At 55.6% G+C, this 25,699-nt stretch overlaps 2 protein-coding genes across 6 annotated transcripts in view; both read left to right on the plus strand.

Annotated features, from left to right (window-relative positions):
- ECSIT (ECSIT signaling integrator) overlaps positions 1-2,483 on the plus strand; it is a 385,922-nt gene extending 383,439 nt beyond the window's left edge. For 3 of the 5 annotated variants that reach the window (XM_050770539.1, XM_050770538.1, XM_050770542.1), the window contains 4 exons: positions 370-427; positions 557-705; positions 849-954; positions 1,970-2,483. In XM_050770539.1, coding sequence (XP_050626496.1) covers positions 370-427; positions 557-705; positions 849-954; positions 1,970-2,211 — 555 coding nt within the window. In that variant the 3' untranslated portion in view covers positions 2,212-2,483. Of the gene's footprint in view, positions 1-369; positions 428-556; positions 706-848; positions 955-1,969 lie in introns of those variants that run through there. The other 2 variants (XM_050770540.1, XM_050770541.1) reach the window with 2 other exon arrangements.
- ZNF653 (zinc finger protein 653) lies at positions 2,478-25,449 on the plus strand. Its single transcript, XM_050770320.1, has 9 exons — positions 2,478-2,927; positions 10,982-11,025; positions 13,150-13,365; positions 21,023-21,634; positions 21,768-21,939; positions 22,046-22,157; positions 23,155-23,269; positions 24,743-24,842; positions 25,021-25,449. The coding sequence occupies exons 1-9, from the start codon at positions 2,629-2,631 to the stop codon at positions 25,196-25,198; spliced, it is 1,848 nt and encodes a 615-aa protein (XP_050626277.1). The 5' UTR covers positions 2,478-2,628; the 3' UTR covers positions 25,199-25,449.
- The last annotated feature ends 250 nt before the right edge of the window (positions 25,450-25,699 follow it).

The following is a 25,699-nucleotide window of genomic DNA, read 5'->3' on the forward strand; positions in this document are numbered from 1 at the left end:
AAAAAAAAAAAAAAAAACAAAAACAAAATAATAATTGGAATTAAGTGCTATTATCATCCCTATTGTGCATCTGAAAAAACTGAGGCACACAGGTACAGTGACTTGGCCAAGGTCACATAGGTTGTGACAGAGTCAGGATTTTGACACATGTGGGCTGGCTCCAGGGTGGTTCCCTCAGGGTGAGCATCCTAAAGGTTGGTGGCTATTGCCAAATGGGACAGAGGGACAAGGGGACAGGTTGGAGGACCATGTACCAGATCCAGGAAAGGTGTCCTAAATTCGCTGATATCCCCCTTTCTGTTTCTCTGTCTCCAGTTCCTCTGTAGGGGATTGGGGGTTACAAGATTACATCCCTACTTTCCCTTGCAGGTTCCTTTGCCCAAAGACTCAACAGGTGCAGCAGATCCCCCCCAGCCCCACATCGTAGGTAAGTCCGCAAGCATAGGGGCGGCCAGGTCTCTAACCTGACCCAGGCCCTGCTGGACCTAAGCTGGGCTCCCTGAGCCTTTGGGCAGAGTCCCTCACAGGGCACAGGGCATGTATATCTCCACACCAGGAATCCAGAGTCCCGATCAGCAGGCTGCCCTGGCCCGCCACAACCCTGCCCGGCCCATCTTTGTCGAGGGCCCCTTCTCCCTGTGGCTCCGAAACAAGTGTGTGTATTACCACATCCTCAGAGCTGACTTGCTGCCCCCAGAGGAGAGGGTGAGGGCTTAAAGCAAAGCACGTGTCGGGCCTGGGGAGTGGGGCTGGCACCACCCTGAGGGTGCATGGGAGAGGCTGGGGGAGGGAGACTGCGAGAGCCCCGGCCTCTGACCCTCCTGCCTGCACTCCCCTCTTTGGAGTAGGAAGTGGAAGAGACCCCGGAGGAGTGGAACCTCTATTACCCGATGCAGCTGGACCTGGAGTATTCGAGGAGTGGCTGGGACGACTACGAGTTTGACATCAATGAAGGTAGAAACTGGGCCTGGTGCGGTGGGTGTGCCTGTAATCTCAGCCCTCCGACAGGCTGAGGTGGGAGGATCACTTGAGCCTGGGAGCTGAGGTTGCAGTGAATTATGATTGAGCCACTGCACTCTGGCCTGCGTGATAGACCCTGTCTCTTAAAAAAAAAAAAAAAAAAAAAAAAGGCAAAAACCTGGACAGGCAGGACTTCCAAACATTCCAAACACCACCCAGGATGAGGGGCGGCCTCTGGGGTCAAGGAGTAGGCCCAGGCTGAGATGCAGTCCACTTACCCCCTCATCTTCCCGCCACACACTCTCATTTGCCTCAGGGGCTCCAGACCTCAGGCCACTCAGCCCTGTCGGCCCTTGGTCATTCCCTCCCTCCACACCTCTGTGCTGGCTACTGGGTGTCACCAGGGCAAACCTAGTCCCTTGAGTCAGTAAGGGAACAGGCAAATTACACTTTGGGGAGCTTAGGAGAGGAACGTGCCTTGAGTGGGAGGTCAGGAGGGCTTCCTAGCAGAATCTAGAAGACCCAGGAGGCATCGCTTGGGTGAAGTGTGGAGTGGGCAGCCTAGGCAGCAGGGCTAGCTTGTGCAAAGGTTTGGAGGCACAAGAAAGTGGAAGGAAGCCGGGTGCAGTGGCTCAGGCCTGTAATCCCAGCACTTTGGGAGGCTGAGACGGGTGGATCATTTGAGGTCAGGAATTTGAGACCAGTCTGGCCAACATAGTGAAACCCCATCTCTACTAAAAATTTAAAAATTAGCCGGGCGTGGTGCTGTGCGCCTGTAGTCCCAGCTCCTCTGGAGGCCAAGGCAGGAGAATCACTTGAACCTGGGAGGCGGAAGTTGCAGTGAGCCGAGATCTCGCCACTGCACTCCGGCCTGGGCGACACAGCGAGACTCCATCTCAAACAAAAAAGAAAGTGGAAGGGAGTGTAAAATACCTCAAAAAGGTGTAGGCATGGGTTAGCCGCTGCAGCCCCCACTGTGCAAATCCTGAGGGTGTATCTCTTCCAACAGTGGAGGAAGGCCCTGTCTTCGCCATGTGCATGGCGGGTGCCCATGACCAGGCGACGCTGGCCAAGTGGATCCAGGGCCTGCAGGAGACCAATCCAACTCTGGCCCAGATCCCCGTGGTCTTCCGCCTGACCCGGGCCACCGGGGAGCTCCACACATCCTCTGCAGGGCTGGAGGAACCGCTCCCGCCCGAGGACCACGAGGAAGACGACAGCCGGCAGCGACAGCAGCAGGGCCAGAGCTGAGTCTGAGCGGGCGTGAGGGCACAGGCTGTGGCCCGAGGCGGCGGTGGACTGAAGGCATGAGATGCCCTTTGAGTGTACAGCAAATAAATGTTTTCCTGCTTGGGGCTCCCTTCCCTCCTCTCTGGCAGTGTAGCATTCCCTCCCCAGGATCTCAGGCTGCCAGCGATGGGCAGGCGAGACCCCTCCAGGATCTGCAGGCTCTTCTGGTTCTCCCCCTTCAAGCGAAGTTAGAAAGTTTAATCAAAAAGGGGTGGGGGCGCTGTTGGTTGTGCACATGCGCAGTTTCCGTTCTTAGTCTCCTTTTGGCGCCCCAGGGCAGCGAGAGACCGTGAGAAATTTCTCGGCGGCGCTGAAGATGCGCGCCACTTCCGGTCCGGCTCCTAACAACGGGGGAGGCTGGTAACCAAGGTGGGGGGGATGGCGGAGCGGGCGCCGGAGCCCGAGGCGGAGGCGGAGGCTGAGGCGGGCGCGGGCGGGGAGGCAGCAGCCGAGGAGGGCGCAGCGGGCCGAAAGGCGCGGGGTCGGCCGCGACTCACGGAGTCGGACCGGGCCCGGCGACGGCTCGAGTCCCGGAAGAAGTACGACGTGCGGCGCGTGTACCTGGGCGAGGCGCACGGGCCCTGGGTGGACCTGCGGCGCCGCAGCGGCTGGAGCGACGCCAAGCTCGCCGCCTACCTCATCTCTCTGGAGCGCGGCCAGCGAAGCGGCCGCCACGGGTGAGGGGGCCTGGCCCCAAAGGAGGGAGGGAGGAGATGCCCCCAGCCCCCGCCGGGCTTTGCCCCGCCCCTCCGCCTTGAGGCCCTGCCCCCGGCACCTGCGGGCCCCGCCCAGGAGCCGGACCGCCGGCCTAGGTCTCCGACTGCCAGGCCGGGATGCGCCTGGCTCGTGGCCCCGCCTCCCATCGTTTCGACTGCCCAATCCTAGGATGCACCCAGCCCCTGTACCCGCCTCCTGAGCGCTGGGCCCCGCCCGCTAGAACTCTGGCGGCCCAATCCTGGGACTGGCCCCACCTCCAGGCCTTGTGACTACCCGGTCCCTGGAGGGGCAGCCCCGCCCCCTCACCGGTCTCATCCTCCCCCGCATAATTCCCCACCTGGCCTGGGACTCTGGGCACCCTGGGGCACTCAGCCCTGCCCTTCCTGAAGTTCTGGTGCCCCATCTGGGACTCCGTATGGCCCCATTCTCGCAACCCTAGATCCAGCACACCCGGGGGACTGTTCACAACCTGGACTTCACTCCCCTAAACCTATTTCTGTGAAGCAACTCAGCCCAGGGATACTCGGATGAAGAGGAAACGGCTAGGTAGCTGGGCAGGTGGAGGGCAGAGAGGCCTGTCTTTGTAAAGTAAATTATCTATTTTGAGAAGGAGCAGTGCGGATGGAGTTTTTCCCTTCCTGCCTTATACGTTGATGGGATGATTGAGTTAAAATAGGCAAAGAGCTTAGAACAGTGCCTGGCAGGTAGTGGGTTCCCTAAGTATTAACTTTTACAAGGATGATATTTATTACCTATGACAAGCAGTGCTGCAAGGAAATCCTTGTTCTGCCCTGGTTTTCAGGTGCACATGTTCACATGTTTCTCTGGGGGAAGATTCTGAGAGTCAAGAATCAAACAGATCCTGCTGAATTATACCCACCCCTTTCCCAGGGCAGCAGGCTGATTTATATGCTCAAGAGCAGGACTGGAAATGCTGGGAGCGCAAAGATACCTGCCTCGTGGAACAGACATTCTGGTGGGCAGAGGGGATGGCTGGTTCAAAGTCCTGGGGTTTTTTTTGGTTTGTTTTTTTTTTTTTTTTTTTTTTTTTTTTTTTTTTTTGAGACAGAGTCTTGCTCTGTCGCCCAGGCTGGAGTGCAGTGGCACAATCTCTGCTCACTGCAAGCTCCGCCTCCCGGGTTCATGCCGTTCTCCTGCCTCAGCCTCCTGGGACTACAGGCGCCTGCCACCATGCCCGGCTAAGTTTTGGTATTTTTCGTAGAGACGGGGTTTCACCATGTTAGCCAGGATGGTCTCGATCTCCTGACCTTGTGATCCACCTGCCTCGGCCTCCCAAAGTGCTGGGATTACAGGCGTGAGCCACCACGCCCGGCCCTCGTTTTTCTTTTTGAGACAGGATCTCACTCTCTCGCCCAGACTGGAGTGCAGTGGCATGATCACGGCTCACTGCAGCTTCAACTTCGTGGGTTCAAGTGATCCTCTTACCTCCGCCTCCTGAGTAGTTGGGACCACAGGTGCACGTCACCCCACTTGGATAATTTTTGTATTTTTTGTAGAGACAGAGGTTTCCCTGTGTTGCCCAGGCTGATCTCAAACTCCTAGGCTCAAGTGATTCTTCGGGCTCAGCCTCCCAAAGTGCTGGGATTACACTGTGCCCAGCCCTGTTTGTTTGTTCTTGAGACAGGATCTCACTTTGTCACCCAGGCCAGAGTACAGTGGCATGTTCATAGCTCACAGCAGCCTCAACCTCCCAGGCTCAAGGGATTCTCCTGACTCAGTCCCCCGAGTAGCTGGGACTATAGGTGAGCCACCTGACCTGGCTGTTTTTTTTTTTTTATTTTTTATGGAGATGGGGGTCTCACTATGTTGTCCATGCTGGTCTTGAACTCCTGGGCTCAAGGGATCCTCTCTCCTCAGCCTCCCAAAGTGCTGGGATTACAGTCGTGAGCCACCATACCTGGCAAAAGGCTGTTTACTACAGACCAGAAACTTAAGTAAGTTATGTAGTCCATTAGAGAGAGATAGGGGCTATGGAAAAAACAAAAGTGAATGAAGAGTGTGAGTTGAAATTTAAAATAGGGAGTGAAGATGGTCACGTTCAGAAGATAGCATTTCAGTAAAGACCTGAAGGAGCCTAGGAGGAGCCATGCAGATCTCTGGGGAAGAGCTGAGGCAGAGGGAATAGCAAAGGCAAAGGCCCTGAGGCAGGACCCTGTTGTGTGCCAGGAACACTGAAGAGGGTTGTGTGGCTGGACTGCAATGAGTGAGGGGGAGAAGGGAAGACAAGGACAGACTGGTGACAGAGAAGGTCATCCAGGACTGTGGAGAGGACTCCAGTTTTTCCTCCCAGTGAGGTGGGAGCCTTTTTTTTTTTTTTTTTTTTTTTTTTTTTTTTTTGAGACGGAGTCTAGCTCTGTTGCCCAGGCTGGAGTGCAATGGCCGGATCTCAGCTCACTGCAAGCCCCGCCTCCCGGGTTCACGCCATTCTCCTGCCTCAGCCTCCCGAGTAGCTGAGAGTACAGGCGCCCGCCACCTCGCCCGGCTAATTTTTTTTGTATTTTAGTAGAGACGGGGTTTCACCGTGTTAGCCAGGATGGTCTCGATCTCCTGAACTCGATCCGCCCGTCTCGGCCTCCCAAAGTGCTGGGATTACAGGCTTGAGCCACCAAGCCCGGCCGGTGGGAGCCTTTTCTTAAGTGCAAGATTTTGTACAGAGAAAGAAGTGGTATGGTCTGCCTTTATTTCCCCCACCCCCCCTTATTTTTATTATTATTTTTTGAGATGGAGTCTTGCTCTGTCACCCAGGCTGGAGTGCAGTGGCACAGTCTCAGCTCACTGCAACCTCTGCCTCCTGGTTTCAAGCAATTCTCCTGCCTCAGCCTCCCAAGTAGCTGGGACTACAGGTGTGCGCCCCTATGCCTGTCTAATTTTTGTATTTTTAGTAGAGACAGGGTTTCGCCATGTTGGCCGGGCTGGTCTTGAACTCCTGACCTCAAGTGGTCTGACTGCTTCAGCCTCCCAAAGTGCTGGGATTACAGGCGTGAGCCACCGTGCCCAGCCTTTTATTTCCTTATTTATTTATTTATTTATTTATTTATTTATTTTTTTGAGATGCAGTCTTGCTATGTTGCTCAGGCTGGTCTTGAACTCTTGGGCTCAAGAGATCCTCCCACCTCAGCCTCCAGAGTAGCTGGGAATACAAGTCACACACCACCGCACCCAGCCTGGTTTATATTTTAGAAGGAACTGTCTCTAGGATGTGTGTGGCTTGAAGAATGGATGGGGTACACATTGTGATACAAGGTTGGCCAAGAGTTAACAATTGGTAAAGCTGATGATGAGTCCAAGGAGGTTCACGCTACTCCTGACAACAATTTAAAAAAAAAAGGACGGGGCGTGGTAGCTCACACCTGTAATCCCAGCACTTTGGGAGGCCGAGGCAGGTGGATCACTTGAGGTCAGGAGTTTGAGACCAGTCTGACCAATAGGGTGAAACCCTGTCTCTACTGAAAATACAAAAATTAGCCGGGTGCGGTGGCGCACACCTGTAATCCCAGGTACTTGGGAGGCTGAGGGAGGAGAATTGCTTGAACCAGGGAGGTGAAGGTTGCAGTGAGCTGAGATCGTACCACTGCACTCCAGCCTGGGCAACAGAACAAGATTCTGTCTCAAAAAGTAAAATAAAAATAGGCCAGGCGCAATGGCTCACGCCTATAGTCCCAGCACTTCGGGAGGACAAGGTGGGCAGATTGAGAAGTCAGGAGTTGCAGACCAGCCTGGCCATCATGTTGAAACCCTGTCTCTACTGAAAATACAAAAATTAGCTGGGCGTGGTGGCGCACACCTGTAGTCCCAGCTACTTGGGAAACTAAGGCAGGAGAATCGCTTGAACCTTGGAGGCAGAGGTTGCAGTGAGCCGAGATGGCGCCACTGCACTCCAGCCTGGACAACAGAGCAAGACTCTGTCTCAAAAAATAAAATAAAATTAGTCCAGGCACGGTGGCTCACACCTGAATCCCAGCACTTTGGGAGACTGAGGTGGGCAGACCATGAAGTCAGGAGTTCGAGACCAGCCTGGCCAGCATATTGAAACCCTGTCTCTACGAAAAATACAAAAATTCACTGGGCCTGGTGGCACACGCCTATAGTCCCAGCTACACAGGAGGCTGAGGCAGGAGAATCGCTTGAACCCGGGAGGCAGAGGTTGCAGTGAGCCGAGATCACGCCACCGCACTCCAGCCTGGGCGGCAGAGCGAGGCTCCATCTCAAAAGAAAAAAATTACTAAAGGGATACTTTCAGACAGAAAATACAGGCCTGAGTGTGGCATTTGCTCTCCTTGGTAAGAGAGGTGAGGGAGAAGCAGCAGCCCCAGTGCCAGTGGAGCACTGGGCAGTGGCAGCGCCCAGGAGGCCAAAGGAAGCGTCTGTCACGTCCAGTGCTGTTGGGCCAAGTGAAGCGGCCGTCACTGGTGACCGTGATGGGAGTGTGTGTGACGTGATGGAGAAAAGCCCTGACTGGAGGAGTTCCAGTGAGACGGAGGAGAGGATATGGAGACAGCGAGTGTAGACGACCGTGGCAAAGGGGGGAAATGAGGAAGGAGGCTGGGTGCGGTAGCTCACGCTTGTAATCCCAGCACTTCGGGAGACTGAAGCAGGAGGATCACCTGAGCCCAGGAGTTTGAGACCAGCTTGGGCAACATGGCGAAACCCGATCTCTACAAAAAATACAAAAGTTAGCCGGGTATGGTGGTGCATGCCTGTAGTCCCAGCTACTCAGGAGGCTGAGGCAAGAGGATCAGTTGAGCACTGGAGGTTGAGGCTTCAGTAAGCTTTGATGGCGCCACTGCACTCCAGCTGGGGCAATACCACGAGACCCTGTCTCAAAAAGAAAAAAAAAAGATATGGGGAAGGGGCTGGTGGGAAAGGTGTGTATCAAAATGATTTTAATCCAAGACGGGAGAAATCATGGCACATCTAGATGCTGGTGGGAATGACTGAGTGAAGACTGAAAGGAAACCGCAGGGAACAGCAAAGCCAGGGCCTGAGTAGCCCCAGTAGCTGTGGTCCTTGGTGCCAGTGGCCTCTGCTGGGAGTCACAGAGAAGTGGCAGAAGTTGGAGAAGTGGACAGGAGAGGTAGGCAGTTTGAGGGAGAGAGCCCTGCATTGGGGTTGGAAAGTGGCGCTCACCAGGTTACACATGACCTCGCTTGCTCCCCATGGTGATCCTGTGTGGGAGGCACTACTACTATTTCCACTTCACAGACAGGGAGACTGAGGCTCAGAGGGGACAAGACCTGCTTGAGGTCACACAGGCAGTTGATAGCTGAGTCTTGAACTTGGGTCTGGCTGATACCCAAGACTGTCCCCACCGCAATGTGACACTCCCAGCCTCCAGCGGTGAGTGGGTGGAGGTGGCTGTGGACATTAGGACTTGGGTTTGGGGCCGGGCATGGTGGCTTACACTTGTAATCCCAGCACTTTCGGAGGCTGAGGCGGGCAGATCACTTGAGGTCAGGAGTTCAAGACTAGTCTGGCCAACATGGCAAAATCCCATCTCTACTAAAAATACAAAAATTAACTGGGCATGGTTGCAGGCGTCTGTAATCCCAGCTACTCGGGAGGCTGAGTCAGGAGAATCACTTGAACCCAGGAGGCAGAGGTTGCAGTGAACCGAGATAGCGCTACTCCACTCCAACCTTGGTGACAGAGCCAGACTTGGGTTTTGGGTTGGGTGGGGGGTCTCCACAGCCAGTATGGCCATGGGCAGGGGAGGGTGGAGCGTGGGAAGGGATAGAGTCACATGGGATGGGACCTGGAAGAGCAGAGCCGGCGGCAGGGGCAGAGCCTGGGGCAGGAAGGATGGAAGAGCCCCAAGGTGCAGTCCTGGGAACCAGATGGGTATGGTACCGAGAATTGGTACAGGGCTGGGCAGGAGTCAGAGGGGGTGGACAGTTTTGCTGGTAAGAGACACTAGACTGGTTGTCAGTATGTTTGTGGCAAGAGCAGGTCTGGGCCACAGCAGGGAGGCCAGGGGACCCGGGCTCTATGATGATACTGATAATCATAATGATCATTGTACCGTTTGCTTATTGATGATTAAGTGACAGGGCTGTACCATGATGACGATCGTTTTTTGTTTGTTTTTGTTTGTTTCTTTGTTTTTGAGACATGGTTTTACTCTTGCCCAGGCTGGAGTGCAGTGGCGTGATCGTGGCTCACTGCAGCCTTGACCTCCCCAGGCTCAGGTGATCCTCCCACCTCAACCTCCTGAGTAGCTGGGACTACAGGCGCATGCCACCACCTGGGTAATTTCTGTATTTTTTGTGGAGACAGGGTTTCACCATGCTTCCCAGACTGGTCTCCAACTTCTGGCCTCAAGCGATCCACCCGCCTTAGCCTCCTAAAGTGCTAGAATTACAGGCATGAGCCACTGAGCCTGGACTTTTTTTTTTTTTTTTTTAATGTATAAATAGAGATGGGGTCTTGCTATGTTGCCCAGGCTGGTCTTGAACCCCTGGCTTCAAGCAGTCCTCCTGCCTCAGCCTCCCAAAGTGCTAGGATTACAGGTGTGAGACACCACACCCAGATAGTACCCACTGTCTTGCTGGCTGTGGGCCAAGACCACTTTCAGCCTCTCAAGTAGTTGGGACTACAGGTTTGAGCCACTGTGCCCTGCAAGATATGCTTCCTTTTGATTAACTCACAGTCACCTAACCAAGGCTTGATATCCAGTCCTACTCACAGGCCTGCCCTGCTCAGGGGAAGAGGATCATACAGGGCATATATCCCAGGGGAACTGTGGGGGCCATCTTGGAATTCTGCTTCCACACCAACTTTTCATACCCACTTTGTTACTTCTCTACTCCCTGACTGTGGGACCCAGGGCGTAGGTGGCCTCACCCCTCCAAGCCTGTTTTTCCTGCTCCTTGAGGTGGTGATGATGCTAGAGGCCTCTCCCAGGGCTGGTGGCAGTAGGGGAGAGAGTCCAAGCGAGGGGCCTGAGTGCTGGAGTTGGGGACAGGTACATAAAAGTTCAGATTCCGGGCTGGGCGCAGTGGCTCATGCCTGTAATCCCAACACTTTGGAGGCTGAGATGGGCGGATCACCTGAGGTCAGACACACATACACACACACACACACACACACTCACACTAGCTGGGCATAGTGGTGCATGCCTGTAATCCCAGCTACACACACACACACACACACACAAGCTGGGCATAGTGGTGCATGCCTGTAATCCCAGCTACTCTAGAAGCACGAGAATCGCTTGAATCTGGGAGGCAGAGGCTGCAGTGAGCCGAGATCGCACAACCGCATTCCAGCCTGGGTGATAGAGCTAGACTCCTTCAAAAAGCGGTGGCTCACGCCTGTAATCCCAGCACTTTGGGAGGCTGAGGCAGGCAGATCACAAGGTCAGGAGTTCAAGACCAGCCTGACCAACATGGTGAAACCCTGTCTCTACTAAAAATACAAAAATTAGCCTGTAATCCCAGCTACTCAGGAGGCTGAGGCAGGAGAATCACTTGAACCCGGGAGGTGGAGATTGCAGTGAACTGAGATTGCGCCACTGCACTCCAGCCTGGGTAACAGAGCAAGACCTTGCCTCCAAAAAAAAAAAAAAAAAAAGTTCAGGCCAGGCGTGGCTGCTCACCAGCCAAGTAATACCAGCACTTTAGGAGGCGGAGGTGGGCAGATCACCTGAGGTCAGGAGTTCGAGACCAACCTTGTCAACATGGTGAAACCCCATCTCTACTAAAAATACAAAAATGAGCAGGGTGTGGTGGCGTGCACCTGTAGTAATTCCAGCTACTTGAGAGGCTTAGGCAGGAGAATCGCTGGAACCTGGGAGGCAGAGGCTGCAATGAGTTGAGATCTCACCACTGCACTCCAGCCTGGGCAGCAGAGCGAGACTCCATCTCAAAAACAAAAAAAAGTTGAGATTTCGTTTCAGTGCACAATGAGCAGTGGCTTTAGTCACTGTAATTACTTACGGGTCAGACAGACCCAGCGCTGGCCCTGTGTTCACTCTCACTGCCTCTCTCTGTTGCAGGAAGCCTTGGGAGCAGGTCCCCAAAAAGCCAAAGCGGAAGAAAAGTAAGTGGAGGCTCAGCCTGGGGGAGGTGGGGAGAGTTGGGAGTGGTGGGAATATGGAAATCAAGGCCCAGAGAGGCCAGGTTGCTGCCCTGGGCAGCACAGTTGGAACCAGCAGAGCCAGACTTCAAACCCAGGTCTGTGTGTCTCATGTCTCAGGCAGTGTCCTTGGCTCCCTCAGTCTCTTGCTTCCGGCATGGGAGTCAGCCAGGGGAGAGCCAAGCAGAGGGAACAGCTTGTGCAGAGCCCTAAGGGCAGGGGGAGCCAGGCACTGGTGGTTAGAGGGGAGGTCTGGAGCTTGCCCCTCCTGTCTTGCTGGCCACCAGTCGGTGGGAGTCTGAACAGCCAGGGTCTGCTCAGCTCTGAGCTCTGGAGCTAGGGGTCGCAGGCCATGTCCAGCAGGGTGAAGGCCAGCTGGTGGCAGTGAGCCCCTCCCCTTAGGATTCTCCAGAGGCGGGGGGGAGCCATGACCTTCACCCTGAAGCCTCAAGGGATGAGGAGCGCAATGAGAAGGGAAAGGACTGGGCTGGAGAGGCGGCTGTGGGTGATGACTCTGTTGCCCTCATGGTTGGAGAGTCTGGGCGCATTCCCTAGGCCCAAACACCTCTTCTGGGCCCCTCTTCATCTCCCGGCCCACAGGAGTGGGGGACATGCTGTCCTCGCGCTTGGCCGAGGGACCAGGACCATCACACGAGTCAGATACCATTTCCCAGCACTCACTGTGTGCCCAGCCTTGTTCTGCGTCCTGGAGATGTCTTCACTCCCTCCCTCCTGCCTGGCAGCCCTCAGGGATGGGAATCCCTTATTCTCCCCAGCCCAGAGGAGGCCCCTGGGACTCAGAGAAGCTGAGTCACTTGCCCGGAGCTACCCAGCTTGGAAGGGGCAGAGCTAGGATTCAAACCCAGGCGGTCCGGCTCCACCATGCCCACCCTTTATACAGTGTTCTTTCATCCAGCAAATGTTCCTGGAGCGCCTGCTGTGTACCAGGCCCTGTGGGGGCACTGGGGGTACAGGAGGAACAAAACAGCAGTGTTCCTGCTCTTGAGCAGCTGACATTCTGGTGGGAGAGACAGACAGGGCACATGTAAACAAATGGCCGCAGATGGCATCTAGGTACTACCTGGAGAAAACGGACAGCAAGCTAAGATTGGCTAGAGTGACTGGGCAGGGAGCGGCCTCTCTGAGAGGGTGCATTTGGGGGAGACCTGAGTGAAGTGGGGAGGGAGCAAGACAGTTATCTGGAGGAAGCAGGCACAGCCCGTGCCAAGGCCCTGAGTGGGCCACACCTAGCCCCCTCCAGGAATAGCGAGGAGGCTGTGTGGCTGGAGTGGAATGGAGTGGAGTCACCAGGCGGGTGAGGGTCAGGTGACAAGTCACAGTGGGCCCTGTGGGCCGAAGGGAAGACTTTGGCTTTTACCCTGAGGAAGGTGGTCTTGCTCTGTCGCCCAGGCTGGAGTGCAGTGTCGCAACCTTGGCTCACTGTATCCTCTACCTCCTGGGCTCAAGTGATCCTCCTACCTCAGCCTCCCAAGTAGCTGGGACGAAAGGCATGCACCACCATGCCTGGCTAATTTTCGTATTTTTAGTGAAGATAGGTTTTCTCCATGTTAGCCAGGCTGGTTTCAAACTCCTGGCCTTAAGTGATCCACCCACCTCTGCCTCCCAAAGCGCTAGGATTGCAGGTGTGAGTCACTGCGCCTGGCGCTCATGGTGGATTCTGAGCAGAGGAGGGAACAGACTTGACTCGGGTGTTCACAGGCGCCCTCTTGCGGCTGCAGGGGCTCGTTAGGGTGGGAGCCTGGGAGTCGTGGGCCTGAGGATTGCACTGGTCTAGGCGTTTGATGAAGATGAGAACAATAATAAGCAGCTAACAATTATTATGCACCTACTGTGCGCCAGGCTCCACTGTTTACATGACTTGGCCAATAGAACAGTCCGCATTACCTACAGGGGGTGCTTCTCCTCTCTGAGCCTCAGTTTCCCCCTCTAAACTGGGTGCAGGCCTGGATGGCACTCAGGAGGGCCTCCCAACCCATGGGACCCATAAGGCCCCGGTGGTTCAGGCAGCCATGTCACCATGGGCTGAGCCCCGTCCCTTACACCCACCCCTCGGCCCTGTGTCCACAGGGCGGCGACGCAACGTGAACTGCCTGAAGAACGTGGTGATCTGGTATGAGGACCACAAGCACCGCTGCCCGTACGAGCCGCACCTGGTGGAGCTAGACCCCACTTTCGGCCTGTACACCACGGCCGTGTGGCAGTGCGAAGCTGGCCACCGCTACTTCCAGGACCTGCACTCGCCCCTGAAGCCCCTCAGTGACTCAGACCCAGACAGTGACAAAGGTGGGTCTGTGGGGCGAGGGCACATCGGGGGCCGCCCATGTCTGGGGGCTTCTTACTAGCCCTAGGCTAGCATCACAAACAGAATAGTGGCCACAGTGGCTCTGGCTCTGGCAGTGGGACAGAGCAGGGACACGGTGGGCCAGGCCGAGCCCTTCGTGGCCTTGCCCTCTGAGTCCTTACAGAGCCCGAACAGGGAGGCAGTTCCTCTTGACAGAGCAGTTTGCCCATCTGTGCCCAAGGCCAGTCCCGAGCAGGGCTGGCTGAGGGCCCAGGAGCCCTGGCTTGGCAGCTGGGGCGGGGGCAGGCCTGCTGGGGCAGGGCTCGGCCCCCACGGTGAAACGGCCGCCTAAACCACCCAGGCCTTATGGCTCCATAGGCTGTGATGCTCTCCTGAGCCCTGGCTAAGCTGGCCGCTACCTCCTTTTTGATTTTCTCCGGCTCCCAGTTGCATTCTCTCACCTTCTGCCTTTCCAGGCTTCGCTTCTTGCCTTCCCCCTCCATTCTGTTCCCCTCCTGTTCCCCATTTCTCCTCCCTTGAGCTGCCTCTGTCTCCTTCCTTGATCTTTCATTTTCTTTGTCTCATCCTCCTTCCCTCTCTTTCTCTTGTTTCCTTCCGTCCCCTTTCTCCTCCTCCATCCGCACCCTCACGGTCCCTGCCTCTCTCCTTCCCATCCCATGGGGCAGGCACTCAGTGAGGGAGGCCCAGTTGGCCCCGGTGAGTGGTAAGGGGGCTGCCGGCAGCCTCAGGGGTTTGGCATTGGCTGGAGAAGGAGTGTGGGGCACACTGCCAGGCGTCCTGTCAGGGCTGAGGGTGGGGCAGTCACCGGGGCTGAGCCTGCGCTGGCTGGCATCTCGGAGCAGGTGGCATCCCAGCTGGCCAAGGGGAAGCCGGGGGCGAGAGGTGTTCCGGGTGGGCACCCTCGCCAACGACCGTCCCACCAAGTGTTGGCCAGGCTCCCAGCATGCAGTGGCCCCTCGGCTGCCCCGTCCCATGATCTGGGACCTGCCTTCCGCCCTCCTCTGCCTTTTACTGCCCTCCTCACTGTATGCCACTCCTGGCCCTGCCCAGAGCCACCATGAATCTTCCACATGGCCTTGTTATCAGCCCCACTTGGCAGTCAAGGAACCCCAAGCCCCAGGAGTGGTCTGACTGACCCATTTGGTGATGGGTCAGGCTGGGGTGTGGGTGGTGCCCAGAGCAGCTTACTTATGCCCCAACTCACTCTTGTCGTCCAGGCTGGAGTGCAATGGCATGATCTCGGCTCACTGCAACCTCCAACCCTCAGGTTCCACCGATTCCCCTTCCTCAGCTTCCCGAGTAGCTGTGATTACAGGCACCTGCTACCATACTCAGCTAATTTTTGTATTTTTAGTAGACATGGGGTTTCACCATGTTGGCCAGGCTGGTCTCAGACTCCTGACCTCAGGTGATCCACCCACCTTGGCCTCCCAAAGTTCTGGGATTACAGGCATGAGCCACTGTACCCAGCCTTATTTTATTTTATTTTTTTGAGACAGAGTCTCTCTCTGTCACCCAAGCTGGAGTGCAGTGGTGAGATCTTGGCTCACTGCAACCTCTGCCTCCCGGGTTCAAGCAATTCTCTCACCTCAGCCTCCCCAGTAGCTGGGATTACAGGCGTGAGCCACCATGCCCAGCTAATTTTTGTATTTTTAGTAGAGATGGATTTTCACCGCTTTGGCAGTGCTGGTCTTGAACTCCCGGCCTCAAGTGATCCCCCTGCCTTGGCCTCCCTTAGTGCTGGGATTACTGGTGTGAACCACTGTACCTGGCTAATTTTTTATTTTTATTTACTTTTTTAGAGACAGGGTCTCACTCTGTTGCCCAGGCTGGAGTGCAGTGGTGCAATCATAGCTCACTGCAGCCTCCAACTCCTGGGCTCAAGTGATCCTCCCACCCTGGCCTCCTGAGTAGCTGGTAACACAGGCACACACCACCACAGCCAGCTAATTTTTAAATTTTTTGTAGATACGGGATCTCATTGTGTTGCCCAGGCTGGTCTCAAACTCCTGGGATCTAGTAATCTTCCTACCTTGGCCTCCCAAAGTGCTGGGATTACAGGCATATGCCACTGTGCCTTGCCCATGGCTATTTCCGTTGGTGCTGTCATTACCTGGGGAGAAGTCTGGGGTCAGCCAGACTTAGCAGACGCTGCAGTCAGGTGGACCCAGACGCTTGTTCTGGCCCTTCCCTCCGCTCATTAAGCAACTGCCCCCTCCTTCAGGATGGTGCCGGGGGTTTGCCCACCCTGCAGAAGACAGGACAAGGGAAAATGATTTAAAAAGAGGGGCTGATCCTCCTTATCCCCAACCCTGCTGCCACCCCAGGTCCATCAAGAGTGGGCATCTCACTGCCCTGAATGGCACTGAGATAATAGGAAACTTACAGAGTGCCTACTTTGAGTCTCCTGCTGTCCTAAGCCCTTATACATATTTACTCACTAAAGACCCAAAACAAAGGCTGGGCGCAGTGGCTCACACCTGTAATCTCAGCACTTTGGTTTTGTTTTGTTTTGTTTTTGAGACAAAGTCTCACTCTGTTGCCCAGGCTGGAGTGCAATGGGGCAATCTCGGCTCACTGCAAGCTCCGCCTCCCAGGTTCAAGCGATTCTCCTGCCTCAGCCTCCTGAGTAGCTGGGACTACAGGCATGCGCCACCACTCCCAGGTAATTTTTGTATTTTTAGTAGAGGCAGGGTTTCACCACGTTGGCTAGGATGGTCTCGATCTCTTGACCTTGTGATCTGCCTGCCTTGGCCTCCCAAAGTGCCGGGATTACAGGCGTGAGCCACCACACCCAGCCAATCTCAGCACTTTGGGAGGCCGGGCAGGTGGATCACTTGAGCCCAGGAGATCAAGACCAGCCTGGCCAACATGGTGAAACCCCATTTCTACTAAAAATACACAAATGAGCTGGGCATGGTGGCGCAAGCCTGCAGTCCTAGCTACTTGGGAGGGTGAGGCAGAAGAATCACTGAAACCCAGGAGGCGGAGGTTGCAGTGAGCCAAGATCATGCCACTGCATTCCAGCCTAGGCAACAGAGCAAGACTCTGTCTAAAACAAACAAACAAAAACAACCAAAACACTCCCAAGGGCCAGGTACAGTGGCTCACACCTGTAATGCCAGCCCAGCACTTTGGGAAGCCAAGGCAGCTGGATCACTTGAGGCTAGAAGTTCAAGACCAGCCTGGGCAACATGGCAAAACCCAGTCTCTACTAAAAATACAAAAAATTAGACAGGTGTGGTGGTGCATGCCTGTACTTCCAGCTACTTGGGAGGCAGAAGCATGAAAATCACTTGAACCCAGGAGGCAGAGGCTGCAATGAGCCAAGATCGGGGAGTGAAGATTCATTCATTTATTGGAACGAACCCTCACTGCGCACCAGGCAACCTTCTCAGCACGGCGGGCTCTGCACAGGGACCCCACAGCCTTACAGAGTTTACATTCTTGAGGGGAAGCGGATTGTAAGCAGGATAAACCAATAAAAATATAGAGCATAGGCCAGGCACAGTGGCTCAAGCCTGTAATCGCAGTGCTTTGCGAAGCCAAGTTAGGATTGCTTGAGGCCAGGACTTAGAGAACAGCCTGGGCAACATAGTGAGACCCCATCTCTAGCAATAAATTAAAAAGTTAGCTGGGCATGGTGGTGCACCTCTCCCAGTGCTTTAGGAGGCTGAAGCAGGAGGATCGCTTGAGCCTAGGAGCCCGAGGCTGCAGTGAGCTATGACTGTGCCACTGCATTCCAGCCTAGGTGACAGAGGGAGACACTGTCTCAAGAAAAAATAAATTAATTACAATATAGGCCGGGGATGGTGGCTCACACCTGTAATCCCAGCACTTTGGGAGGCTGAGGCGAGTGGATCACTTGAGGTCAGGAGTTTGAGACCAGCCTGTCCAATATGGTGAAACATCGTCTCTACTAAAAATGTAAAAATTGGCGGGGCATGGTCAGGCATGCCTGTAATCCCAGCTACTCAAGAGACTGAGGCAGGAGAATCACTTGAACCAGGGAGGTGGAGGTTGCAGTGAGCTGAGATTGCACCATTGCACTCCAGCCTGGTGACAAGAGTGAAACTCCATCTCAAAAATAAAATAAAATATAGAGTGCACTGTAAGGTGGTACGTGCTTTGGGAAAAAATAAAGGAGGGAAAAAGGAACTATTTGAGGCAGAATGGTCAGGAAATTCTCCCGGAAAAAATACCCTTTAATGAAGGGTCTGATGGAGGGGAGGGAGGAGCCCTCTCAGATGTCAGACAGAAGAGGATTCAAGCCGGCCAGGCGCAGTGGCTCACGTCTGCAATCCCAGCAGTTTGAGAGGCCGAGGCAGGAGGATCACGAGGTCAGGAGATCGAGGCCATCCTGGCTAATGCGGTAAAACCCCGTCTTTACTAAAAATAAAAAAAATTAGCCGGGCGTGGTGGTAGGCGCCTGTGGTCCCAGCTACTTGTGAGGCTGAGGCAGGAGAATGGCATGAACCCAGGAGGCAGAGCTTGCAGTGAGCCGAGATTGCGCCACTGCACTCCAGCCTGGGTGACAGAGCAAGACTCCATCTCAAAAAAAAAGAAGATTCAAGCCGAGGGAATGGCAGGTGCAAAGGCCTTGAGACAGGAACTTATCTAGTGTCTCCAAGGACATTAGGAGAGGAGGCGAGGGCAGAAAGTGATGGAACACCTCCTGAAACAGACACACCCCCGCTCTTATGACCTGGCACAGTAGTTTGTTTCCCACACACAAAGCCTGGTGCTTCCATCCTGCAGACTGCCTTTCATCCGTGGACCCAGGTTCTTTCCTTCCTATGGCTCCAGCCTCCTTCTGGATCCTGGCTGGCAGGTGGGGAGAAAAGTGGAGGCTCAACCTTGGGAGCACCTGTTCACTTGCATTCCATTGGCTGGGTCTCAGCCACACGGCCACACCTACCCGCAAGGGATGCTGGGAAGTGTAGTCAGTGCTGGTGCCAGGAACAGAGGGATTTAGTGAGCAGCTAACCTGCCTTTTTCACAGGAGGTAAAGAGCAGGTTCTCAGGAGCCGGGGACCCAACAGAAGGGACTGCCCTGGCCCTGGCAGGAGGCTGGTGGGGTCACGACTAGCATCTGCAGGGGAAGTGGGAGAAGCAGTCAGGCTGCAGGTGGATGTAGTTTGGATGCAGCACCAACAGGTTTGCTGACAGATTGGAAGTGGGTGTGAGAGAGAAGTCAAGAAGAGCCCCAGGACTTTGGCCTGAGCCACTGGAGAGACTGAGCTGCCATCCGCTGAGTCATGGACACCCGTGAGCAATGCAGGCCTTGTGGGAGGGAAGATACAGAGCTCAGTGTTGCAGATCTGAGTTTGAGATGCCTGTGAGACCCTCTTAGGGGGCCAGTGAGATGGAAGAATCTGGAGCTCGACATGGAGGTCTAGGCAGAAGCTGCACATGGAGTCACCAGGCCCTGGGTGGTTGTAGTGATAATAAGAATACATACTTAGCCAGGCGCGGTGGCTCATGCCTCTAATCCCAGCACTTTGGGAGGCCGAGGCAGGCAGATCACCTGAGGTCAGGAGTTCCAGACCAGCCTGGCCAACATGATAAAACACCGTCTCTGCTAAAAATACCAAAAAAAAAAAAAAAAAATTAGCCTGGTGTGGTGGCGCATGCCTATGGTCCCAGCTACTCTGGAGGCTGAGGCAGGAGAATCACTTAAACCCGGGAGGCAGAGGTTGCAGTGAGCCGAGATTGCACCACTTCACTACAGCTTACACAACAGAGCAAGGCTCTGTCTCAAAAAAAACAAACAACAACAACAACAACAAAAACCCTCTTGAACAGTTCCAGATTGGTGAACACATTGAGAGGCTGGGATGGTGGTGCCCCCGGAGAGGGCATGGAAGCACTCACCATCCCCCTAATATCTTGCCCTGTGCCTCTCTTCCCTTTGGCTGTCGCTGAGTTGAATCCTTTATAATAAAGCTGCAGTCATAGGTAGAGCCATTTTCTGAGTTCTGTGAGTTGTTCTAACAAATTATCAAACCTGAGGATAGAGTCATAGAAACCCCCCATTTATAGCCCATTGGTCAGACATACAGGGTAGCCCAGGACTTGCAGCTGACATCTGAAGTCAGGCGGTCTTGTGGGACTGAGCCTTTAACTTGGAGGATTTGACGCCCACTCCAGGAAGATAATGTCAGATTGGATTGAATTATTGGACATTCAGTTGGCATCAAGAATCGGAGGGTGGCCTTTAACCCCATCAGCCTGGGCAAGCCTGGGGGTAAGGTGAGCACTGAGGAGAGGCTCCGGGCCGAGCCTTCCAGGCCTGCAAGAACCAAATAAACTTGGAAGGAGCCACAGGAAGGGCCCAAGACACCAGAGTGTGGGTCTGAGGGCTGAGAGAGGAGTGTGCCCTGGAGTAGGGGTAGTCAGCTGGGTCAGTCATCTTGGAACAGTTAGGGACAGTGGGGATTGAGAAGTGATTGCTGTTTTAGGCAGTGAGAGGGTTACTGTCCAGCCCCTGAAGAGCCCGCAACAAATACCAACTGCTGGCCGGGCATGTGGCTTACACCTGTAATCCCAACACTTTGGGAGGCTAAGGTGGGAGAATCACTGGACCCCAGGAGTTCAGGGCCAGCCTGGGTAGTGTAACAAGACCTGATCTCTACTTGGAAAAATCGGGGCCGCACGAGGTGTCTCATGTCTGTAATTCCAGCACTTTGGGAGGTCCAGGTAGGCGGATCACCTGCAGTCAGAAGTTCGAGACCAGCCTGACCAAAATGGGGAATCCCGTCTCTACCAAAAATACAAAAATTAGGCAGGTGTGGTGGTGCGTGCCTGTAATCCCAGCTACTTGGGAGGCTGAGGTAGGAGAATCACTTGAACCCAGGAGGCAGAGGTTGCAGTGAGCCAAGAACATGCCATTGCACTCAACCTGGGTGACAGAACAAAACTCTGTCTCAAAAAAAAAAAAAAGGAAAGAAAAATTCAGGCCGGGCTCAGTGGCTCACGCCTGTAATCCCAGCACTTTGGGAGGCCGAGGTGGGCGAATCACAAGGTCAGGAGATCGAGACCATCCCAGCTAACAGGTGAAACCGCATCTCTACTAAAAATACAAAAAATTAGCCAGGCTTGGGGGCGGTCGCCTATAGTCCCAGCTACTCGGGAGGCTGAGGCAAGAGAATGGCGTGAACCTGGGAGGTAGAGCTTTCAGTGAGCCAAGATTGTGCCACTACACTCCAGCCTGGGTGGCAGAGCAAGACTCCATCTCAAAACAGAAAAAAATAAAAATTCAGCCAGGCACGGTGGCTCACGACTGTCATTCCATCACTTTGGGAGGTTGAGGCGGGCGGACGAGTTGAGGTCAGGAGTTCAAGACCAGCCTGGCCAAAATGGTGAAACTCCGTCTCTACAAAAAATACAAAAATTAGCCAGGTGTGGTGGCGCACGCCTGTAGTCCCAACTACTTGGGAGGCTGAGGCAGGAGAATCACTAGAACTGGGATGCCAAGGTTGCAGTGAGCTGAGATTGCACCACTGCATTCCAGCCTGTGCGACAGAGTAAGACTCTGTCTCAAAAAAAAAAGAAAAGAGAAAAATAAAATAAAAACTAAATAAACAAATACCAGTGGCTGCAGCTATCATAACCATTCCCTTTCTTCTGTCCCCACAGTGGGCAATGGGCTGGTGGCCGGCAGCTCCGACTCGTCCAGCTCTGGCTCTGGCTCTGACTCTGAGGAGCCCCCTGAAGGCCAGCCAGTCAAGGCTGCAGCAGCGGCAGCGGCGGTGACGCCCACCAGCCCGGTGGGCAGCAGCGGGCTCATCACTCAGGAGGGCGTGCACATCCCCTTTGACGTCCACCATGTGGAGAGCCTGGCTGAGCAGGGTACCCCGCTGTGCCCCAACCCGGCAGGCAGTGGGCCCGAAGCCCTGGAGACGGTGGTGTGCGTGCCGGTGCCTGTGCAAGTGGGTGCGGGCCCCGGCGCCCTCTTTGAGAACGTGCCGCAGGAGGCCCTGGGTGAGGTGGTGGCCAGCTGCCCCATGCCAGGCATGGTGCCCGGCTCACAGGTGATCATCATCGCGGGCCCTGGCTACGACGCTCTCACGGCTGAGGGCATTCACCTCAACATGGCAGCGGGCAGCGGTGCCCCCGGCGGTGGCCTGGGCGAGGAGGGGCCCTGTGCCATGATGGAGGGTGTGGCGGCCTACACCCAGACAGAGCCCGAGGGTAGCCAGCCTAGCACCACGGACGCCACTGCAGTAGCAGGCATCGAGACCAAGAAAGGTCTGGGGGAGCTGCCATGGCCTCTGGCCAGGGGTGGTTGGGCCTGGGAGGGGCCGGGTGAGGAGTGGCCCTCGAAGTGGGCACCTTGGCAGCCTTCGTCCCCTGCGGACACCACCCTGTGTCCACCCCGTAGAGAAGGAGGACCTATGCTTGCTCAAGAAGGAGGAGAAGGAGGAGCCAGTAGCCCCGGAACTGGCAACGACGGTGCCTGAAAGTGCAGAGCCCGAGGCAGAGGCAGACGGGGAGGAGCTGGACGGCAGCGACATGTCAGCCATCATCTACGAAATCCCCAAGGAGCCCGAAAAGTGGGTGCCGGGGTGGGCAAGGGTGAGGGCGAGGGCTAGGAGCGGCCCACAGTCCCCCAGCCTGCCTGGTGTGGGAGCCCTGATGTCATGGCCCCTTCCCCTCCAGGAGGCGGCGGAGCAAGCGGTCGCGGGTGATGGACGCTGACGGCCTGCTGGAGATGTTCCACTGCCCATACGAGGGCTGCAGCCAAGTCTACGTGGCCCTCAGCAGCTTCCAGGTGAGGCCGCCACCCGGAGCAGCCTGGGCCAGGCCCACAAGGCCCAGGCCATGGCACCACCAGGGTGTCCTACCTCTAGTTTGCCCCTTGGAATTTGACGAGGTGCCTCTGAAGGCAAAGACAGGGACTTGTCACACCCCACACCTGGCGTGGGAGGATGCAACAAGAGGCCTTTGAATGTGCCATGCCATGCTTTGATTGAGCATGTGTTAAGCACCTAGTGCAAGCCAGGCCTGCAAGCTGGAGCCAGGGTTGCTCTAGTAAATTAAACAGGGAAAGAATAAAGGAATGAATCAACTGGGGCTGCCTGTTCCAGGCCCATGGGGGCTGACAGCCCTCAAATCCAATCCCAGTCCTGCCACTGGCCACCTGTAAGACCCTGGCCAAACCACTGAGCCTTGAACCTCAGTTTCCCCATCGATTAATTGGGCTAATAGCTGGGCCCTTCACAGAGTTGACAGATACCCCAGTCCAGAGCCTGGCATATAGTAGGTGTTCAATAAAACTGCTCTTGGCCGGGCATGGTGGCTCACACCTGTAATCCCAGCACTTTGGGAGGCTGAGGCGGGCAGATCACGAGGTCAGGAGATCGAGACCATCCTGGCTAACACAGTGAAACCCCGTCTCTACTGAAAAATACAAAAAGAAAAAATTAGCCGGTGTGGTGATAGGTGCCTGTAGTCCCAGCTACTCGGGAGGCTGAGGCAGGAGAATGGCATGAAACTGGGAGGTAGAGCTTGCAGTGCGCCGAGATTGCACCACTGCACTCCAGACTGGGCGACAGAGCAACGCTCCATCTCAAAAAATAAAAAAGAAAAGCTGCCTTTTAACCCCAGTTGTGCCCCTGGGAATCTCTGAGCTGGGCAAGGGTACCCCTCTTCGCCTTCTCCTGGGGAGGCTAGCCCCAGCCTGCCTTCCAGCTGCCCTCATCTCTCCCCACCTCCCAGAGCCCCTTCCGTGGGCCTGTGGGACCCACTCCTGCCCGTCTCGTCCCCAGAACCACGTCAATCTTGTGCATCGGAAAGGAAAGACCAAAGTGTGCCCTCATCCTGGCTGTGGCAAGAAGTTCTATTTATCCAACCACCTGCGGCGGCACATGATCATCCATTCAGGTCAGGCCCTGGGCCAGCTGGCTGCATGAGCAGGGGACACAGGGACATGGGGCTGGGAGCCTGGGCCAGGGCTGGCGGGTCAAAGCCCAGTGCTGGGTCTCCAGGCACAGGGCTACACCCCAGGAGCTTCCTCCCTGTCCTCAGTAAGCTGTAACTATGTGAGCCACAGCGACAGGGACTGTTACCAATCAATCACAGGAATTGGGTGGGGCTGGCCTTCTTCCCTCCTATTCCCACAACCCCATGCTCATGAGCAGGTCTCATGCAAGACTTAGGGAGCAGCTGACACCGCCACTGCTCTTCCAGATTGGAACCTATAATAGCACCTGGGGCCACAGGCCAGACCAGTACCCACCCAAGCAGCAGCAGGAAGGAGAGCTGGGCAGAGAGGAGCAGCTGGCTTGGGACTGGGCTTCTGTTTCCACTTGCGGCAGAGATGCAGGTCTTTTGCCTGGGCTAGGGACCCAGTGGAGAGCCATGGTGCCTGTGTCCAGCGATAGGGCATGGTGCTGAGGGCCAGAGCTGCTGATATCACAGGAGATCAGAAGTTTGGGGTTTTTTTTTCTTTATGTGTATATGGTTATTTTTTGCAATGGAGTCTTACTCTGTTGCCCAGGCGGGAATCTGATCTCGGCTCACTGCAGCCTCTGTCTCCCAGGTTCAAGCAATTCTTCTGCCCCAGCCTCCCAAGTATCTGGGATTACAGCGCCCACCACCACACCAGTCAATTTTTGTATATTTTTTTTAGTAGAGACGGGGTTTCGCCATGTTAGCCAGGCTGGTCTCCAACTCCTGACCTCAGGCAATCTGCCCTCCTTGGCCTCCTAAAGTGCTGGGATTATAGGTGTGAGCCGCTGGGCAGAAGATTTCTTTTTTATGCAAAATCACCCAAAGTTCAAATATCGAGGACAAGACTGGGCACGGTGGTAATCCCAGCCCTTTGGGGGCCAAGGCGGGCAGATCACCTGAGGTCAGGAATTCGAGACCAGCCTGACCAACGTGGAGAAACCCCGTCTCTACTAAATATGCAAAATTAGTTGGGCATGGTGGGTGGCGCACGCCTGTAATCCCAGCTACTCGGGAAGCTGAGGCAGAAGAATGGCTTGAACCCGGGAGGCAGAGGTTGCCGAGACTGGGCCATTGCACTCCAGCCTGGGCAACAAGAACGAAACTCCATCTCAAAATACACACACACACACACACACACACACACACACACACGACAAATTCAAACCCACGTTGGCTTGGCAGTTTGCACCCTATGCCCCTCAGGGACCCAAGTTCGATCTCAGCTCTGCTTGATTGCGTTTCTGGGCAATTGCGTGGGAAGGACGTAGGGTTCCGTCGGCCTGCACCTGCAGTCCTGGGAGATCCAAGGATACAGCCTGATGCTCCTTCTAGCATCACAGTCTGCAGCACATCAGAGACACCCCATAGCCCACCGTCCTCAGCCTCGGTCCCCGCCTCCCCCAGGTGTCCGTGAATTCACCTGCGAGACCTGCGGCAAGTCCTTCAAGAGGAAGAACCACCTGGAGGTACATCGGCGCACGCACACCGGCGAGACTCCCCTGCAGTGAGTGACAGGCCGCCCCGTGCCGCTAGAGGATTGGGTGGGGAGGGGATCCCAGCAGGTCCCAGGGGCGGCTTCGCCCCCACACAGTGCCTGGGCCCAGTTCCACCTGCGCTCAGCCTTGTAGGGCCCCGCCCCGCCCACTCTGATCCCGCCCTGTGCCACCACGGGCTCCTGGCAGGTGCGAGATCTGTGGCTACCAGTGCCGGCAGCGGGCGTCCCTCAACTGGCACATGAAGAAGCACACTGCGGAGGTGCAGTATAACTTCACGTGTGATCGCTGTGGGAAGCGCTTTGAGAAGCTGGACAGCGTCAAGTTCCACACGCTCAAAAGTCACCCGGATCACAAGCCCACCTGACCCACCTGACGACTGACCACCCCTATTTATTCGTCCGCTCGGACACCACTCCCGGGCTTGCTGTGGCCTGGACAGCTGCGAGGGCCGCCCGGACCGCGGGCCGGAAGGAGGCGCCCCCGCCCCGCCCCAGGGCTGGGCCCCCTGGGCAGGTTCCCCACCCCGCCCCACCGCATCCTTTTCGGAGCTGGTACCTGGGGCTGCATTACTGGAACTGTCAAGAGAGCAGAGTGAGATTAAAGAGCGAGAAAGGAGATGCCCTTCCCCTAGGCCTGAATGATTTGGGGTGCCAGGTCCCCTCTCTGTCTCCAGCCTACTTGATCCCTTCCTGAGCAAGGCCGGAAACGAGGGATGTCCCTGGGCCCGGCAGCCCCGCACAGCCCCTGCTCCCACAGGATGGGGTGGGACTTGGGGGTCTGGGGTCTCTGGGCATCTCCCAGAACTCAGGACCCTAATGCCCACTCCTCCTCTTTTATGGAGCACCCATGTCCCACCTTCAGTGAG

Source organism: Macaca thibetana, chromosome 19 (genome assembly GCF_024542745.1).
Source record: "Macaca thibetana thibetana isolate TM-01 chromosome 19, ASM2454274v1, whole genome shotgun sequence".
Taxonomy (NCBI): Eukaryota; Metazoa; Chordata; class Mammalia; order Primates; family Cercopithecidae; genus Macaca; species Macaca thibetana.